At 39.6% G+C, this 19849-nt stretch overlaps 1 protein-coding gene across 2 annotated transcripts in view; it reads right to left on the minus strand.

The window, feature by feature from the left end:
• Positions 1-5705: 5705 nt before the first annotated feature.
• The window catches only part of antxr1c (ANTXR cell adhesion molecule 1c), a 42400-nt gene continuing 28256 nt past the window's right edge, over positions 5706-19849 (minus strand). For both annotated transcript variants that reach the window (XM_067575724.1, XM_067575725.1), the window contains exons 13-18: positions 19061-19156; positions 18765-18803; positions 18283-18381; positions 17988-18155; positions 16616-16696; positions 5706-9527 (exon numbers count right to left, since the gene is read on the minus strand). In XM_067575724.1, the coding sequence (XP_067431825.1) occupies positions 9264-9527; positions 16616-16696; positions 17988-18155; positions 18283-18381; positions 18765-18803; positions 19061-19156 (747 nt within the window). In that variant the 3' untranslated portion in view covers positions 5706-9263. The remainder of the gene's footprint in view (positions 9528-16615; positions 16697-17987; positions 18156-18282; positions 18382-18764; positions 18804-19060; positions 19157-19849) is intronic.

Below are 19849 nucleotides of genomic sequence, written 5' to 3' on the forward strand. Positions count from 1 at the left end.
ATTCTTATTCAGATGTGCACTGACCCCGAGAGACAAGGTGGTACGGAGCTGTTTTCCCCCTCTCACACAAACAACATGGCTGCAAAAACCCTGTGGAACTTTTAAAGCCACTGGAAACCCAAATGCACAATAGCCTTCTATCTATGTAGTTTAGGATCTTATGTGCATAATAGTACCCATCTAAAATGTATTAGAAATTAGTTTCAATCCAAATTCAAAATATTGACATTTAAGTTTTTGTAATACTTTCCTGATATTGGGTTTGGATTGGGCATGGTTATTCTCAGACATTTATTACGAAAATTCCGCAAATAAATTCTGCAAACCAATCATAAATGACTTGACATACTGTGGTAAGTGTATTGTCTCATTTCCTGTTGCTGGAGTTTCTGTGTTACTGGTAGTATTTCTGCATCTCAACCCAGTTAATTGTGATATATTCTTCATTAATGCGGCTAATTAGCTGCTGTACATTTAAACATATACTAGTGCTCAAGCACTCTTAGTTCTCTCCTTATTTTAGTGACTTTCTCGCAAGTTACACAGTTGTTTACACGCTTTTCAGATCTGCTAGTTACTTTGGTGTTATAAAAATTATGATTACACTGTGTATGTGTGTTACTATTTTAACCTGATCATGATGAATTGTTCCTGTCTTGTACTGCAACTCTGCAACATCAGCAGACTCATCAGCTAAGGTTAAAGGAAGTTCAGCATTATATTTGTAAAGAGGAAGATGTAGAAATTAAAATTTGTTGGGGACAGGGTGAGACATGTCATCTGGGGGTGAATTGGGTAGGATGACTCCTGGACAGGGGAACTGAAAACGGCTTATGTTATGTTCTATTATAAGCGCTCCTGGGAACCTTTTTCTTTGTAACCTCATCCTGTGTGTTGCACTGCGAAACGCTCCTTCTTGTACAAGAAAATAAATTCTGTTAAGTTTTGATACTTCGGCTCCGGTCTCTATTTTCATTGATCGAAGACATTCTTTTAACATTTAGCTTAGCAGTTAGCAAGGGCTTTCCTCTCGCTCTCCTGCTTTGAAGTTATCTGTATGTAACTCCAGTTCATACAGATAACAATTAGCTGTGTGTAGCTAATTGTTATCTGTATATCTCAAATTGAAGTCAAAAAGTTATGATGTGGAATATGATTAAGTATTGTGGTGGGGCTATCAATGTGTGAAATCAGACGCTGAACTATATCAAAACATATATATATACAGTATGTAGGGGTTGCTTTCAACCCCTTGCGTCCATTATAAATCCAGCTTTAAAGGTGCAGTGTGTAGAATTTAGTGGCATCCAGCGGAACGGACCTGGCAGAAATTGAATATAATATTCAGAAGTATGTTTTAGGTAGTGTATAATCACCTGAAAATAAGAATCGTCATGTTTTCGTTACCTTAGAATGAGCCCTTTATATCTACATAGGGGGTGGGTCCTCTTCCACAGAGGCTGCCATGTTGCACTGCCATGTTTCTACAGGAGCCCAGAACGGACAAACCAAACACTGGCTCTACAGAGGGCCTTTCATGTTTTTCAGAGGTTTTGCGGCCACCATAGGTTCTCCTACACACTTGGAAAGGGAGGGGGAGGGGAGGTATTCAGTTGGTTGCAATCTGCAACCTGACCTCTAGATGCCACTAAATTCTACACACCGGTCCTTTAATGTCTTCAGCACTACTGTATTTTCTGCTCTGAAACACTCTTGAGTTACAGCCTGATAAGAATAAGCTTATTTTAAACATGGACAAGCTGTGTGCTCATTTAGAAAATTAATGGTTCAACAGGCACTCAATCAAGGACAACACCTGACATGGAGAAGGAATGTAGGAAATATGGTTTGTTAAATTTTTAAATGTTGACCTGGAACTGTAGTGCCTCACTTTGGGCGAATTAGAATAAATATATAAACACTTGAATGTGTCACAACTTACACTGTACTGTACATTATCCCCCCAAAACATTACAAGTAATGTCTGAAATATTGTGAATGGATGAATGCCTGCACTGCAGTTCAACACATTTTGAAAAAACCCCAACAAGAATGTGCTGAGTTTGTGGCATAAATATATTTGCACCAAAAAAATTTCACACTTTTGGAAAATGAATGCTTTCAGAAAACAGTGCAGCCAGTGAAACTGCTACTGACAGCATCTCAAATATCATCATGAGCCTGCATTTCCATAGATTTTTACACCACACTCTTTTAATATCTGTTGCAAATATTCAGCGGGATTGACCACACACAAAAAGATTTTAATGACTTGTTTCACATTTCACAATAAAATTTGTAGCCATAAACAAATGACTGAGATTTGAGTGGTTGTGACCCATGTGACATGTTGGTGTATCTTTTGGTAACCAATGGTAACTATGCATACATTCCTCCATCGCATCATGTCAAGTCATCATGGCATCACGGTCAAAGAGTGCCACTTCAGAGAGCTGCAGTTATGAACAAACACTGTTTGTCTGGGACCTTTTTACAGTGTATAATGTAGGCAAGCAGGGTCCACCCTGGAGGTATAATAATTAATGGATTTTGTTATTGTTGAAAAAAAAAAAGAGGTTTTGTTTTTATGTCATTTTTTTTGTTGTTTTTTTTTCAGTTGAATTTCTCCATCCAACCAGTCCAATCTTCATCCTTCCTTATTATTTTATTTTATTTAATCAGTCATCATTCATTTTCATTTCCACCTCTGGGTCATGCCTCCCTGCCCCAACACCCCTGCATTGGCCTACCCACAGCTGAACCCAGTATCCACTGGTCACTAGACAGGGGCCTGCATATCAGCCGCTGCCAAACTAGACTGTTATATATTATTAATGAATACTTTAGCGGTATAACTGATCAAGATCAGAATTACTAAGCCTGCCTAAGGCTTGCTATATTACAAATATGTCTCAAAATAAATCTTTTTATAATTTGTTTTACTCTGTTCATAAAGGCTTTGATAACTTGTGAACAGATTTATTACTAACAAAGTAAAGATATAACCTTCAAACCAAAAGGTTAATAAAATAAACCAAAAGTCAGGCAAAATTGAAGCAGAATGAAGACAGAGGAGGAGCTGGGGTTTGTGAAGGTGATGGAACTGCGAGGCAGAGTCACAGCTGCTGTTATTCTTGCTTTTTGCTTTGTTCAGCTCCCTCCCTCGTCCAGCGTGTCTGTTTAAAGGACTGACTTCTTGTCTGCCTCATTTTCTCCATTCTCTTCTCTATTTTTCTCATTCAGCCCACCCCGTTCAACATCCCACATCCTTCTCTCCTCTGCATGTGGAGGGGAAAAACGCAGACTCCACAGTAATTATCCAGCTGGAACTGCTCAGGAGGGGCGATTCTGGCTGTATTAAATTCATTACCAACCAGAGAAATAGATTTTGAATAATCCCTGAGCACATACAAGTGGTTTTATATGCATTAGGTTATTAATGTAACACTTTGATTGTTGGCTAAAGGAGTTGTGTCATGTTTGGATACACTGCAGCAAATGGACCTAAATTTAAAGTCCAGTAGTTACATCATTTCCTACCTACTAGCTGTCTCTTGGTGATTTGGGAGGTACAGGTCAAAAGGTTAGCATTAAGCTTGTGACCGGATGATAGCCTGTGGTGGACCCAGCCCAGCCGTGGCAAGAAGTATTTGGGGAAATTCACTGGATAGAGCTCTTCCCTCCATTAGCAAAGAAGAGGAGGAGGATAAAAGGCTTTAGAAAATCCCCCAAAGCGACACCGCTTTCCTGGTTCTGTCTTCCATAAGTGGAACTTAGTGAATGGAACTCATTACAGCACAGTGCAGTATATTTGTGTCCCTGGCTAACTTCACATGCTTTCACAACTCATGTTGCTTTGGGCTGCTGCTCAAAGTAATCACTCAGATGCAGTAACCCAGTTAAATAGAACGTATGATACTGAACTTTCTTAGGATGTGAACTTGACCATGACATCAATGAGCAAACATCTTACTTTCACTTCTGTTTTTCACCTTCTGTAAACTCAGATTTGGACACAGATTCTTTAAACTTTTAGATATACAGCAATACTCTTTTAGCCTCTTTTAATAACTCTCTTAATACTTTTTTAGCCATGTTAGCAACAATGTTCTAATGCCATCAACAGCTATGGGATGGATTGACATGAAAAATTGGCACTAACACTCATGTCCCCCTAAGCTGAATTATAATCACTTTGATGATCATCAGGTCAAAATTTGTCCAATACATTGGTTTATGGCTAAATATCTGGAGTTTCCACTCAGTTGTACTTATTTTATGCTAATTAGCAGATGTTAACATGATAACATGCTAAACTAAAAGGGCAGTGTTTCCCCTATAATTGTACAGGCCTGGCTGGCAGCCAGACCAACATGGACTCCCACCAGGCCAATGCAAAAAATAACGCCAAATATCCATTCATTTGGAGATCAATAGCATTTGGGAGCTTCTGTGCAGTGCTGTTCTGAAACTAGAACCAACCTCTGTGTCATTGCCTGGGAAACTGTTGTTGGGGTAGCTGCTTTTAAGTAATAGAGCAGTGTGTAATATGTGTATGTGTAGCGAGTGAGTGGTTGAATGAGAGAGCAAGCAGCAGAAAAGTGATGGTGAATGCAAACAGAGAAGAGGAAAAGGTTAGCTGAAAGTTGTCAATCTCACAGCAAATGTACAATAAAGACAACAGCGTGTCAGTTAATAAATGCTGCAGCTTCTCAAGACCAAGAAAAGTCATGTCTGTTGTTTCCCCACTGCTGGAAAAGTGAAGGGGGTTAGCTCCAACATTAGCAACAAGGGCTTAGCCTAACCTGACAACGCTAAACAGAGAAATAGAGAACGGGAAAATTTGTGCTGCTGAATCTCCCGAGTTTTGCTCAGCGTCCCGCAACACACTGGCTCCATATGCATTTCTCTTTTATTTAGATGATGTTTCAGTCCTCAGGCCTTCTTCAAGATCACAGCACTGATGAACAAACATACACACAGTCGTAAGTGGTGCATACACTTTTGTCAATTGCTCCTTTCAAATGGCTGATATTATAAGTAGCCAAACACAGGTGTAACTAATTAAAATCAATATGTCTGTATCCCATGGAGGTGTTCTCGTTACAGGGCATGCTAGCTGGCTCACTCTTCAGGATGCCTGAAACCTAAATTTAACACACCTAGTCATTTATGTTAATTAGTAAATAGTTAAACCTGTGCTTTTCTTGCTATGTCTGTTACGAAAAACGTGTATTCTTGGAAAAGGGGAGACTCAGTTGCAGGTATAAGAGTTTAATGTGAATAAGTTATGCTGAATATGATCTCAAAGGCCCTGAACACCAACACAGCTGTTTTCAGTCATTTTTAATTCCACAGACTGAAGTTAGGTGGAGCTATGCTTGGAAATTCGTGAGGTCACCAAACTCAATGTACCAGTAAGAATTATACACAGTCCTGAGAAGGAGTTTAATCACGCAGTTAAAATGTCTGTGTGTGTGGACTGTGAGAGTTTAAGACCTTTAGCTGGAGCATGGCCAGGTCATTCTGTGCCTATGAGGTTAGCTAAAATGTGTGTGTGTGGGCTGTGTACAGGGATAACCATGAATGGTACAGTTATCCACTGTCCAAACCTGCAAGGGTGGAGCTGTAAATGGGAAATCAGACACTGGATCCTGTATTGCACATGGCTCAAAGCAGAAATCACACACATAAACTTTCTGGTAGAAGCTTGGAAGTCAACCTTTATTGATACTGTTTAAAAAAAGTCATGTCAACCAACAAAGAAAATCATATACGTCTTTCATATTTGCTTCAGTACTGCTGTTTATACATGTAAAGACATTGATTAACATAATGCATCTCATCTCTGTTTGGTAGGCACTGCGAAAGTTCCCCTTAAAGCACTGATCTTGCATTTATGCAGCATTTAAACTGTCATCGGTGAACTGAATTAGCTCTCACAATAATTCTTTGAAGCCTTATAAGTTCAATAATTTTGTGCTGTACTTATATTGCTTTTCCACTGCATGGTATAGCTTGAATCGACTCTACTCGCTTGGAACTGTTCTTTTTTGATTTTCCATGGGTAAAAGTTGTGGATAGTACCAGATACTTTTTTTGGTATCACCTCTGTCGAGGTTCCAAGCAAGCTGAGCCGCTACTAAAAGGTGAAAACACTGCAAACCACTGATTGGTCAGAGAGAATTGTCACTAGAATCATCACTTGTGTGACACGGGACATCCTGCACAAATCCGCCATTTTTAAATAGCCAAGCTACAATAGCGGCTGCAATTTTTTTATTCACTGGACTACCTGAAACACAAAACTCTTCTGTTTTTTTCAGCAGTTTTTTGTCTTGCTGCCTTCAGCCTCTTCTGAAACAAAGCATCTCTCCTTGCTGTGACAAATAAAGAGAATAAAGAACACCATCGCTTCAATATCCTCCATTGTTCCTTTGTGTGTCGCGATGATGACGACTTCACAGCAGTTTCATGTGGCATCACTATGATGACCAGCTACATTAAGGAGGTACTATCTGCAGTGGTAAATGAAATCCAGAGTAGTACCAAAAGCGAGTAGAGTCGAGCCGAGCCAGTACCATGTAGTGGAAACACTGCATAAGTGGAACATCTACACCAGACATCATCTATTTGTTCTGATCAGAGCAGACAGTTCAAACAAAGATATATCCACTGATGAGGCCAGGATAACATTGTTTTGCATCTCTAGCCAATCTCTAAATTGAGCAAGTGTTGATGTGTATTTCACAAATGAAATACATCTGTTTCTCCTTTCTCACTTCCATGGTGTCACCAATAAATCTCAACTGAGGTGATGACATCTGCTTTTGTTTTGCTTCCTAGAAAGCTTAGATTCCTCAGCAACTTAGATGCAGTTTGATATTGCAACAAATTTCAATGCAACACAATAAAACTGTGTTTCTTGGTTTGGAAATCTGTCTGACTTTTCTAAGACACAATCAAACTTACCTGTACCGACTGACAATCAGATATGAATATCAAGATTATAAAATGCTGTGTAAGAGTTGCGACATGTTTTAACTTCATGAAGTGATGCCAAATACATGAGATCTATCACATTAGTATAATTACTATGAACACAAGACTGAACACTGTCTTGCCCAAGTGTCTAATTTTGTTCATGGTAATTATACCAATGCATCATAATTATTTAATGATTGCTACATGTAGCTCCTTGTCATTATAAGTTGTTTCAGCTAGGATATAGGTGACATTAAAAGGCATTTTGAGTGAAATGAAACTTTGTGTGATGGTTGTACTTTCCTTTAGCTAGCTCAGCAGTGAAACAGCTTTAAGGCACTGTGACCGATTATGAATGCATGTTGTAACACAACGGTACAGGACATAACTGAATGACGTACATTAAAATGAAAGGTAAAAAAACAAACACAAAGAAAAATCCAGAAGGCGCTGGATATAGAAGAAATACCAGCATTTTTCAACCCCTTTTCTACACCATGAAGTCAAAATCTCATTTGTCTTTTCTCTCTTGTTCATTTTTTGTTTTTATTTTCTCTAAATTAGCATGTGGTCACTGCTAACATTGTCATTGTTAGCAGTTGTTGTTGTCGCTAGCTGCGTCTCTTTTCCTGCTAGTGAGGAGCTTCAGAGTGCATAACGCACAATGAGATTCGCACAATTTCTCGTGTTTTTTTCAATTTACACAACATAAAATGTAACTAGATCACTTTCAGTGTCGACAAAGGTTTTTTTAAGTGTAGCTGAGGGGATGGAAAAAGCTGGTAGGCCTTATTTGACTTTTAGCTGGCTAGCCGTTGTGTTTCTAAATTCTGCGCACAGTGTCCGTCTTGGTGGTTGGACACCTTGTCGATATTCAAGTACTCTCCTCTGTTTCTCTCGGGGAGTAAAATAAATTAGATGCTCTTTGAACTGCCCTGCAGTTGCAATGTGACCGGTGATAAAACTGAAGACATAAAACACACATAATGGTATCAAAGTACAGTATCAGGATTGTGAATAAAACGTGAGGAGAGACGTTGAGAACCTGATTTATGGCTGCTTGATTTGATGAGTTTCAATGTCCATATGCTAACAAAAACAAATACATACTGTAGTTGCCCAGCAGTCTATGTGCGCAGATACCAAAAAAACAAAAAATATATATGGCTGTATTCTAAATTCAACTACATGAAAAGGTGGTTAAGGACAAATCCAAAGCCTCAAATATATCAACCAACGTAGCATTCAAAAACGCATCTTGAACATATATTGTAAAAACATAACTTCCATAAAACATCTGTACACTTCCCTGTCACTGAATGGTACAAAAACTGGACCACAAATCGTGTAACTTCATAATTTTGCTAATTTCTGTATCAAAGAGTTGGAATTTGTTGGCTTTGCATGTTGTTGGATACAAGAAACATCACAAAAAGGTACAAAAAGTTGAGAACATAAGTAACAAGCTCCAAAATGCAATTTCCAAAATGCAAAATTTCAGCAAAATCAGACGTTTTTCATCTTAGTTACTCAACCCAATCCATTCTCCAAAACTTTTTCATCTCAGATTTTCATGTACTACCTACTTTTCACCTTAATTCTTGATCACAATGGCATAACTCAGTAGTTGATAAAGACAACAAAGAAATTTCATCCATTGCAGTATTCTTCTGTGGACTTTTGTCCCTACATGCTTTGCTGTCCAGCAACAATCCTCCCCGATCTCACAAATGCCAACACTAAGTAAAATATTTCCCCTAATTACCCCATTCACTCTGTATGAGACAGATTGTCAAGTCAAACAGCTTGTCAAAGTCATGAAGCAGAGAGCACTGAGGTTAGCAAAAATACATTTTTCATGAGAAGTTTCTCTGCTATCCTTACACTTTTGTCCTCCAGAATTTACCATGTGAAGTGGCAACATGTACTGGTCAGTGGATTACACTGTATGTACAAACCACTCAAAGGTGACAAAAAGCAAAAATTGTTCTTGAAAAAGCCTCAAATCATGTCATATGAGTGACCTACCTTTCCTAATATACAAAGTGCAGATTTCAGCTTGAAGTTTGACTTGACAGTCTCTCCAATACAAGAAGTTAGAAACAGAGAACGACACAAACCAGGGATTCAAAATACTGCTGATCTTTGGCTTATAGCAGGAGAATCTTTGGCAGCGAGGACCACAACCTTCAAACTGAAAGAGCTGGTCAACAGAGGAGTAAGTCTGTGATATATCGAAGCGGGTCCATGGGGGGATGGGAGGGGTTTGTCTGTGTAATTCATGGTCGGAGGCTGGGTGGTGGACGTGATGGCGGTGGACAGGGGAGCCCAGGGGGTGTACGGGCTGGTGGTGGTCCTGGGGGTAGCTGACCTGATGGGGGTGATCTGGCAGGAGGACTGGAGGTGGTGGGAGATGGGGTGCGGGTCTCAGGCTGGTAGTCCGGTGGCGGTGGCGGTGGAGAGGGTGTATGGATCGGGGTGCGAGGTGGGGCCTTGGCTGCTGCTGACTCCTCTTTCACTCTTGTGAAGTTGATGCATCGACCCTGAAGGAAAGGAAAGAGACATGTAAGACTAAAAAAAAGTTTGGGTTCAAAACTTCAGTTGATTTGATGTAGTTTTTAGCCAGTTTTGGTCCAGATTGAGATAATGTCAATGAGTACTGGATGGACTGCCATGGCATTTTGTACAGATAAACCTACTAAACATCTGCATGTTAGCATTGTTATTGTGAGCAAGTTAGCATTTAGTACACTAATGTACTATTCCCTATACTTATATTAGACACTCAATAGTTTTTTAAATACTGAGCAGTAAACTGAGATTGTGGACACTTCAGTCATTTTGCATCATTGCACATATTGCATCCATAAAATGTGAAACATTGCAGTGAGCTATATATAGTGATTTCGGACACAGTCAGATTATAAACAAAAAGAATAAAATTAAAACTAGGTACTGTACGTGTATGACATGAAACCACAAAATATGACATGAAATGAATATGAATTCCTATGGATGTGGTATGAGAGAGGAGAATACATCGAAGTTAAAATACAGTGTGCATGCAAGTTTAGGCAGTATATAATAGCTGGATTGTATTAATGTAGAACTGGGTTAGCTTTAGAAAAAAAATGCACACACATATACGCTCTTTCAGGTACAGACACACATACACACACACGCAGGTGTCTAATCCAAAGTACATCTGGGCTAAGAAGGTGTTGACATCAGTCAACCTCAGGTCATGGTAGGTACAGTCACTGCTCTTTGTACGTATGTCTGTATGTCTATGTCTGTGTGTTTGTGTGTGTGTGTGTGTGTGTGTGTCTGGCCAGCTGGTGTTCCAGATTACATTTAAATCCCCTCTTTGACACCCCCACTCCAAATTATCCCGGTTAGTCTAATGTTCTGTACCGGGAACTGCAACACTGTGTCTCATTTACAAAAGTTCCCCTAGTCATGATGAGACCACATGGAGAAGAAAGGTATAGGGAAGGATTGGGGTTGCAAGGTGTGACTGCTGTACAGGCATGCTTGTGTGTGTGTGTGTGCGTGTGTGTGTGTGTGTGTGTGCGCGTGTGTGGTGGGGATAGGATGGGATAAAAGGTTAGATATCAGTTGGACCCATACACCAGTGTAAATTTGACTTATCAGACTGTAAAACAACCAAACTTCTGGAATAAGTCACGTTTCACTCATAAGCTACTTGTAAAATATCACATTAACAGAGGTTGCTGCTACTATAGAAACTCCACCCTTTCCTTTTGCATGCGGTTGGCTGCCACTGGAGTGAAGTAATGTTAATCTGCTAATGACCAGTATCAGTGATTGGAGCCACGGGACCATGGTTTTACAGAGTGGAAAATAAGGGAACGGAAATTGATGTCACTCATAAAGCTGTAAGGAAGGCAGTTCATTCCATCTTAAAAATAACCTTCGGCACAAAGTAAAAGAACGGAGCTGGAGAAGAGAAAACAATACCAGAAAGAAAAATGTATTGAGGCAATTCTCTAATATCCCACTCTAAACTTTTGCCCTCTACTTCAGCTGACCAATCTTGTCTTCTTCCATTTAGCCGAACATCTCTAAATCTACCGCAAACATGTCTGCAACACTGAAGCTGAACTTCAACTCACTTCTCATCCGGTCAAATACAGATTACAGCCACTGGTGTAATCCGCAGAAGTTGGATAATCAAAATGTATGACTAAAGCTGAGCGACTACATGTAGAATGTGCTGAGACATGCATTAATACACTGTCTCTCTCTCTCACATGAACACACACTCTTATACACGGTATATATAGTCACACAGAAGCAACATTGGCAGAAAACCAATAAAAACAGTCACAGAGGACACATTCCATTAATCCAAACTGGTAAATTAGCTGCTGAAAGCTAAACAAAAAAAATATGAATAAACAGAGGAGAAATAGGACAAGAATTTAGCAGCAACCACCAGTTTCTGGTCTGTTACCACTAATCCAGTCTGGCATTCCTAGACATGTGAGCAAAAAGCATGTGTGCAAATCTCCTCAAATTCTTAAAACTATTTTCTTGCCTCATGGATATCCAGGGGGAGATGTCTAGAGACTGATTTCTTTTTGTTACAGCTTATATATGTATTCTTTGAACTACTGCTGCACTTTGGCTCCATCCAAGTGAGGAATTGTTGAGAAGCAAATGAACTTTTTGTCTTTTTTTTGTCTCCAGCTGTTAAAGATTATAGCTGGTCTGGTAAACTAGTTGACCCAGAGTTCTGTGTCATACAAATCATTCAGCACCACAGAACAAGTTGCAGTGCTAATTTCATCCTCTGAATATTATGAAGCTCTGTTGTTTGCATTAAAGCAATAATTCAACATTTTGGGAAATGTCATTGATCATTGGCATTCTTGTCTATCTGTCTGTTAAAGCTACAGCCAGCAGCTGGTTAGCTTAGCTTAGCACAAAGACCGGACACAAGAGGAAACATTTAGCCTGGCTGAATACCAGCACCACAAAAGCTAACTAAATAATATGTTGTATGTTATTTGTTTAATCTGTGCAAAAACAGAGGTGTAAAAATGACTTATGGGCAAAAGTAGAGATGCTGGTAGGCAGAAATGTTACCTCCTGACACAGCTAGCTGTTTCCAGTATCTCTATATTTAACAGACAGACATGAGAGTGGTATCTGTCTTCTCATCTAAGTATCCTCCAGAAAATGAATAGACGTACTTCCCATTGTCAAACTATTCTTTTTAAGTGGTTTTTCACTCAACAATAATGACTATACAGCACATATTCTTCAGTAAGTAACTCCCTAGTGTTGTTGTTTGTTTCATGAAGTTAAAGTAAGATGTAAAATGTGTTTTGAGACTACATGCAGGTTTTTCAAAAAACATCACAAAAACTAAGAGGAAGGCAAGTATAGAACTGAGAAATGTATATGCATATGTAGTGACCTTTTTAAAAAACCTATCTTCGCCTCATGTATACATCGTTCTGTTAGCGCCTGGCAGTGGTTCGAGTCTCTAAACAGTTTCCTGGATTAGAGAAAGCCACACTCGCTCGTTCTTTCTCGCTGACCTCCTCCACTGTCTACAGTCTCACCAAGGTCATAAAATTGTCTCGGCCTGGTCAAAACATGTTGGTGTGTGTGTGAGAAGTGGTCAGTCAGTTGGTGGAGACAGCCCTGGCAGTCATCTGCCTTAGGTATTACCTCATGTCCTTTAGCCAGCTAACTGCTTCCCGGGGGAGGCACGTGTTTATGTGAATGAGAGAGAGAGAGAGAGCAAGACTACAGTGTGTATAAGAACTCCAGCAACTGTGTGTGTGTGTGTGTGTGTGTGTGTGTGTGTGTGTGTGTGTGTGTGTGTGAGTGTGTGAGTGTGTGAGTGTGTGTGGACTAGCTCTACCTCATACTGTACACTCTGACGTCAGTATAATGGATGTGGTTTGGTGACACACATGCAGAGGGGGTTACTGGGTTTATTGCTAGGGGAGAGAAAAGGAGTTTGTGTGTGTCTGTGTGTGTGTGTGTGTGTGTGCGTGTGTGTGTAGTCAGTACAATGCATGAACACCACAAGAGAGGAGCTTAGGAATCATTGATAAGAACTACCCACATTACTAACTAAAGCAACAGAGATCACAGATCGACTGTGTGTTCACTAAACCATCGTTACACTTGGTTTGTGATTTTGTGATTTTACTTTAATGACTTCTTGTAGACAAATTGTTAAAATAACGCAGCAGTAAGCAGCGACATAAATGAATAACCATTGTACAGGATTGTAGCCAGGCTGATCCCAGGGGTGACATTCAGCTGTTGCTGTGGCAAACGGCATGGCGATGAAAAACGCGCTATGGCAACAGAACGACCAATTAAGAATCCAGGCTGAACTCTGCCAACTTGGCCTCACCTAGAGTGTGTGCTCCTATTACAGTTTTTTTTCGACCGCTTACACACTATAACTGGACCTATTAACTAAACATCCAAAACCATGACGCCATCTACCAAAAGACAGACCCATTTCCCAAAACCATAAACACCATTCCCATGTTTTCACTCGTGCCCATTTAGAAAGCACTGCCATTCAATATCCTTAACTCAAGTCATCACAGCTGGAACCCAATTAACACACAATTCTCCAGGTGGAAACACTAATCAGAACAAATTGTTCACACACCAATCAGAACTTCACTTTTGAACATTTATGTGTTGTGTCTTTATATTGTGTTCATCGTGTAAAGAGGTTGTTCTGGGGGGAAACCATTAGGGCCATTATTGATTGCAGTGACAGGGTTTTACGGTAGTGTTTTGAATTGATCTCACCAGGGTGTAATGGCTATTTTGTAGTGTTTGTGTATTTGATGGCTTTTGTGTGCTGTCTGGAGGTAAAACTTGGTTTAGATATAAGATTACATGGTTTTGAGTGGAGAGTTGGGTTTTGGAAGTTTGAAGTTTGTGAAGATGAGCGTGTAGTTAAACATTTGTGTTTAGAGTTTCTGGAAAATGGAGCATAATTTCAAGAAATGTGTCTTAGCATTTGAGGAAAAACTGTAATTTGAAAGTCTGCCAGGTTTGGAGTGTGGGACTTTGCTCTATAAGGTCTGTTCAGAATAGGACTGAGGCACCAGCAGGAAATTTAAAATGAAATACACTTCAGGTAACACTTAAAGCAAGGAAAGAGGTGTCCAATGCTTGTTTCCACTCTTTCCTCTGTGAAATAAAACATTACACTCCCTGGAAATGAGCCGGCCTGCTGGCCTGGGAGATGTTTCTGCTGCTTCATAATGAACCAACAATGGCTTGAGTGGAAAGAGAGACATGATTTCTTCAAGAAAATTAACATTGTGTCATGCAGAGGTTACCTATGCAGCAATCACTAAAAGCTTCCCCAGGTGAGAGAGATTTGTTGATGAAGGAAATTAAATCCATAATCTTATTTATCTGGCTACCAGTTTGCTTTGGTAAAGATGTAATCATAAGCTTATGGTGACTTGTTTGTCTCAAAGGGCTGAAAGCGTATCTTGCGGCAATTCGTGTGTCTGTACCTGTTTCTGGTGCCAAGAAAACACTCTTAAATGTGGAATTCCTGTTAAAAAAGGATTATTGGAACGCTTTCTGCTATTGAGGCATAATTTTAACTAGCGCTGGGATGGGGCCTGATTAGCGGTATTAGTGGTCTGGAAGAAAGTGAAAAATAGAAGTTAATGAATGATGATGAAGATTATCATATTGTTTCATCTGACCTGCATCAAAAACCAAACAACCTAAAATAATTCACCACTGACAGGATCACCAGAGCACTTTAAACATTAAATTGTCAGAGGGATTTATACATCCGCTTTCTAAACCCTAGGGCTTTTTGATACAAAGACTCAGGGCATTAAAACTAAGCCATGTGGCTGATCTGAGAAGAGGAGAGAATTTTTACCAGCTTACACACATGGACATCAGAAAACACCCCTATCAAGCTATGAGGATGTGTCTGAGTGCGAGCTGCGGCTCTGCTTTCTATCTGATTTATGGTGACTAATGTGAAGCAGGTGTGAAAACGAGTCTGGCTCAATGGGATGGAGACGGGCCAGCTGAGGTGTTAGCCAACACAGGAACACCAGGAGTGAATAAAGGTGGAGAAACAGATAGAGGGCGGGATGACTAATCTCTACAGATGACTGAGGCAGTTTTAAAAGTTTTAGTCCCTCAGACATGAGTTTTCTCACCCTACTGTGGATTTTCACACACTTGACTATATAACTGAAAAATCCTTCTGATACTTGATTCATAATAAATGACACAGCCTCAAAATGTAAGAGCTGTACCATATATGTGTATTATTATGCACATATTGTTAAACTGCTGTAAGTGTGATGCTACTTTATGCGAATGTAAGCTAATGTTAGCTGGTCTGTCCTGCTCTATTGGATTTGGGGACTCCTTATTTAAGATAACGTTACTTTCACCAATTGTATCGGCTAATCCTCATTCTAAAAGCCTTTTCTTTTGTAACATTAAAAGTGAAAATGTACTGTTTGAAAATATGAGCAATAAAGCTTAAAGTTGAGATGAAATTTAAAAAATGCCTTTTTAAACCTTTTAGATCACATCCCCGGTCATATTATGCACCTATTTCACAATATATGCCAAAACAATACAAAAACATCCATTTCTTGGTATTCTCATATTAAAATGCAGTCATGTTTTCTTCCTTTAAAACAAAATGATGTGTGCTTATGTAGGCTTGAACAAACCAATTTCAACCAATAATATCAAGACATCCACCCATCAGTCAATCATTCATCATTTCATCTAACCTCTGTCTAGCTTGTTAAAGTATGTGAGCTAAGTAGCCAAACACTGTTAGGCTAGAATGAAATACTAATTTGACTTTACATTTTTCTTTATCAAACTTATGACACTAGGACTACACTGCATAACAAGAAAGATGCTGTTTCGTTATTCCCAGCTTCAGGTTTTTAGCATAGTGTAGCGATTAATTGCTTATTTAATACCATTTTACAGGGTTCCCATATCAAAGTGAATCAGCTTGAAACTTTAAAAAGTCACTTGGAGACGACATTTTCAACCAACTCATAACTACAGCTAATAAAATCTGCTGGCAACAGTTGTCAATTTAGCCGTCAAAATCGATGGTTGTTGACTAGAATTGAGAAACTGCTTTTGTCTACCTCTGTTTGAAATTAAGTACTCATTGTTTAAAAAATTACTAAGAATTTTGAGTGGTAGAGAACGGAAAGCTTGACAGGCATAGCGACAGTAATTAAGGGGGTGGGGCTTAGTAAATGCTCAATTGGATTAATTCTGTGTTCAGTTGTGAGACGTAGGAAAATAAGGTCAATTTACATATTATCTCCATTATTGTTGGCCAAAAAACAAAGCAACTTTTGATCCTAGTTACACAGTGAACTCAACAAAATGTCAAAAACAAAAGGAAAAAAATGATATATGAGATACAGGAGGTATAGGAAGGAAGGAGAGGGTGTTACAGCCGTGGGTCAACGCAGGTATAAAACACTGCAGGAGGGAGGAAACGCAGGCAAATGTGGAAGTGAATGCGAGTGGGTGTGAGTGAAAGCATTTGATGAAATGAAATATTTCCATGGTGCACTGCTGAGATACTCACATGATCCCCAGGCTGGGGTCTCATCAGAGAGACCTGGTCGTACCCGCGGCGAAACAGAGCCCAGATAGCATCCAGTTTACCCTGAACAGAAGACAGAAAAGAGGGAGCGATTTAACAGCAGGCCACATCTGGACACCAAACCTATTCATATTGTTTCTACTGTATCAGCAAACTTTCGGTCTGTGGCCTCAACTGTGTACCATCAAAGCCAAGACTCGGCAGGTTTTAATCCCATCCAAACTCTGCAGCAGCTGATTTCACTGATTAGTTCCTTCCTCTCTGGTTGAAATTTTGCTGATTATTTATTATAGTTACATAAAGACTACTGGTCATATTTTATTTCTGGTCAGAATAAGTTATGAACACATGAACCTTTAATTCCCTTTAAATAAGTTCTCTGCTGTCACAAATAAAGCAGTCAGTTTTGATTTTTTTTTTTTTTTTTTTTTTTTACAAATAATACTATCTTCCAGGGAGGAAAAAAAATGATAAAAAGGTTTGGCAACTGCATGGCAGCTTAGTTTTAATACACAGGAAAGACATGTTGATCCCAACAATAACAGTTACAGTAACCCTGGATACATATTGCAACAAGACCTCTAAAAATACTGAAACTCATATAACTTTTGACTGAGCTACAGGTCATGTCACAAGTTGAGCCAAAATTGGTGATAACTGGATAAAGAAGAAAATTCTCCTTCCTTAAATAAGGTTTGTACAGTCAGTAGTTGACTGGTCAGTGTGTACTTTTCCTGCACTGACTGTGAACAGTGTTGAGTTTCAGGATAGCAGTAAGTACAGCTACTATATGAAAGGCCAGTGTTGTTACACAGAGCTGTATTGTATAGTGATAAAAGCACAAATAGTACTGACGCCAAGTCTAATAATGTCTCACTGCCTGGAGTAGATGTTATAGTAGTAGATATATATTCCTTTGGTTACGTGTTCACCTTGATAGCTGGTGAATTTTGTGTTTATGTAACTAATTATCCTACATAAACATGATGAGAACATACTTTATTCCTCCCTGCTGTCTTGTGAAAACTTTGCAGCTCCAGTCTTGGTGCTTTTCATTTTTTAATGTCAGCTGAAGGATTTCTTCTTCTCTGTGGGTTGAGAGATTTCTGCCACCCTCAGTTATTTGAAACTCACTGGGCACAAGCTCAAAAATGCACAGTGGTCAAACTGTAAGGACAGTATAATGCAATCACACACATGAACACACTCTAAGATGCTTCCACAGATTCTGTCTAAATAAGTCAAATAAATGCTGTTATATTAGCTGTCTATAAGAGTTGTGGGTACAAGTATTTTTAACTCTACAGTGCCCCATTGTCTGTTGGGTCCTAAGGGAAACTAAGTTTCTGTTTACCCGAATGGGTGTGTACCACTTCCGGCTCTGAGGCGGCTTCTTGTTGTGAGACTTCTTAGGTTTGGGCTCGAAGGGTTCGTACTCCTGCTCCGGCATTTTCACCACAGCGTTCTTCGGCTTCTCCAGTTTTGCCCCCTCCTCGGTCGAGCCCTTCCCTCCCCAGCGCACCTACAAAATCAAAGTAGAAGCAGTGAAAATAAACTAAAGTGGTCTGATTTCCATCGGTTGTTTGGGGTTGCAGATTTAGTGATGATTATCTGTTAGCGATATGCATGTGAATTTGTCATTTTGTCACCTCCATCCTCTTGATCCCTCCGATTCCTCTTCCTCCGTAATATGAGGCATCCACAGTGGGCCACTTCTTCTTGGGCAAACCATCTTCATCGTCAGACTCCTAAAACACAAATAATTACACAAAAACTGACTTTTTCCCCTCTCTAATAGACTTTCTAACACACAGATTCAGAGGATGTTGTCATAAACTTCTGAGGATATTGACTACAAGTCATTTAAAAGTGTCAAACTTTGCTAAATACTACTTACTGAGGAGAGATCTGTATATAAACTGGAATTATCCATTACTAGTTTATATAACCTTTGTTATGTGTAAGTACTACAGATAGTTATGGAAACACAGAGATGTAGTCATGACTTTTTACACCTATTCTTGCAAAATTGAATGGAATTGGATTTTTGAGCGCTTTTTAACTCTCTATCAGACACACATTCCCATTCAGGCTTTCTGGTGGGTAAATGTGTGTGTGTGTTTTGACTCACAGGCTCAGGAGGAGGTGGAGGAGGTGGTTCTTTGATCACCTGTGAAAGAATAAGAGACATGACGCGTTCATGAGCGGTGGAAACAACAGGTATCGTTTAGCTTTTCACAAACACATAAATCATGTCAGCTCCTCACATGGAGCTCTCAAAGGAACTCTTAAGGGTTTTTATGTTTTGTTTTTTTTTGTGTGGGGACCTCTAAGTTGCTTATTGGCCCTTTGGAGCTCTGGATAATTTTAATTTAAGTGTTGCTGTTAAAAATTGACCACTTTGTGAATGTAGTTTGTGTTTCTTACCACAGTGCAGCAGAGAGGCCAGAACCACCACATGAAGAGCAGGGCTAGCAGGAGGAACAACACCAGCAGGGTGATCAGGAGGATGGTGCCATCAAACTGGGAAACACACACACACACGCACACACACAGTTGTACATTACTACACTACCACATGTACAGAACCTGGATACTATCTACCCAGAGATGGCTGATGGCTGTCACTGTTAATCGTCATGTTTTTTGTTTTTCTCGATGACAGTGGTTGATGTAAGTTGTGTGATCCACGAATGAATCCGTCAGATACATTGCTTATTTTCAACGAGGCAGGCGTCCATGAGCCAAACATGGTTCTCATTACAGACCACAGATGAGGATCACATGTGGTTAGACTTTCCCCTATCTATCTTGTGGCAAAGACACTGGGGTATTTATCTGAACTCAGCGGTGGGGTCCATCCCAGAAAGCCCAACACTGGAATCAAATTACTACGTCTTAGAAATCTCCTGATCAGCAAGTTTGTGATTTTTTTAAACTTTCTGTTGGCCGGTAAAATTTGTGAAGTAATGGTTTAGCAAAGAATGCAGAAAATTTAAACAGCGGCCACATCTCTTGCACATATAATGTGTATGTGTTTTCCCATGATATATGGGTGTATTTTGTGGACTAACAACAAAGGCTGGAATCCCTCAGTGAAGCACTTTGGGAGGATTTGGGGAGGGGACGCAGGAGTTTGTTGGGTTTGTTGAGTTTGTTTTTAACCTCAACTGTTTTCATAGGCTTTAATATACTTATTTTCATAGACTAGCTTGT

Source organism: Thunnus thynnus, chromosome 20 (genome assembly GCF_963924715.1).
Source record: "Thunnus thynnus chromosome 20, fThuThy2.1, whole genome shotgun sequence".
Classification (NCBI taxonomy): domain Eukaryota; kingdom Metazoa; phylum Chordata; class Actinopteri; order Scombriformes; family Scombridae; genus Thunnus; species Thunnus thynnus.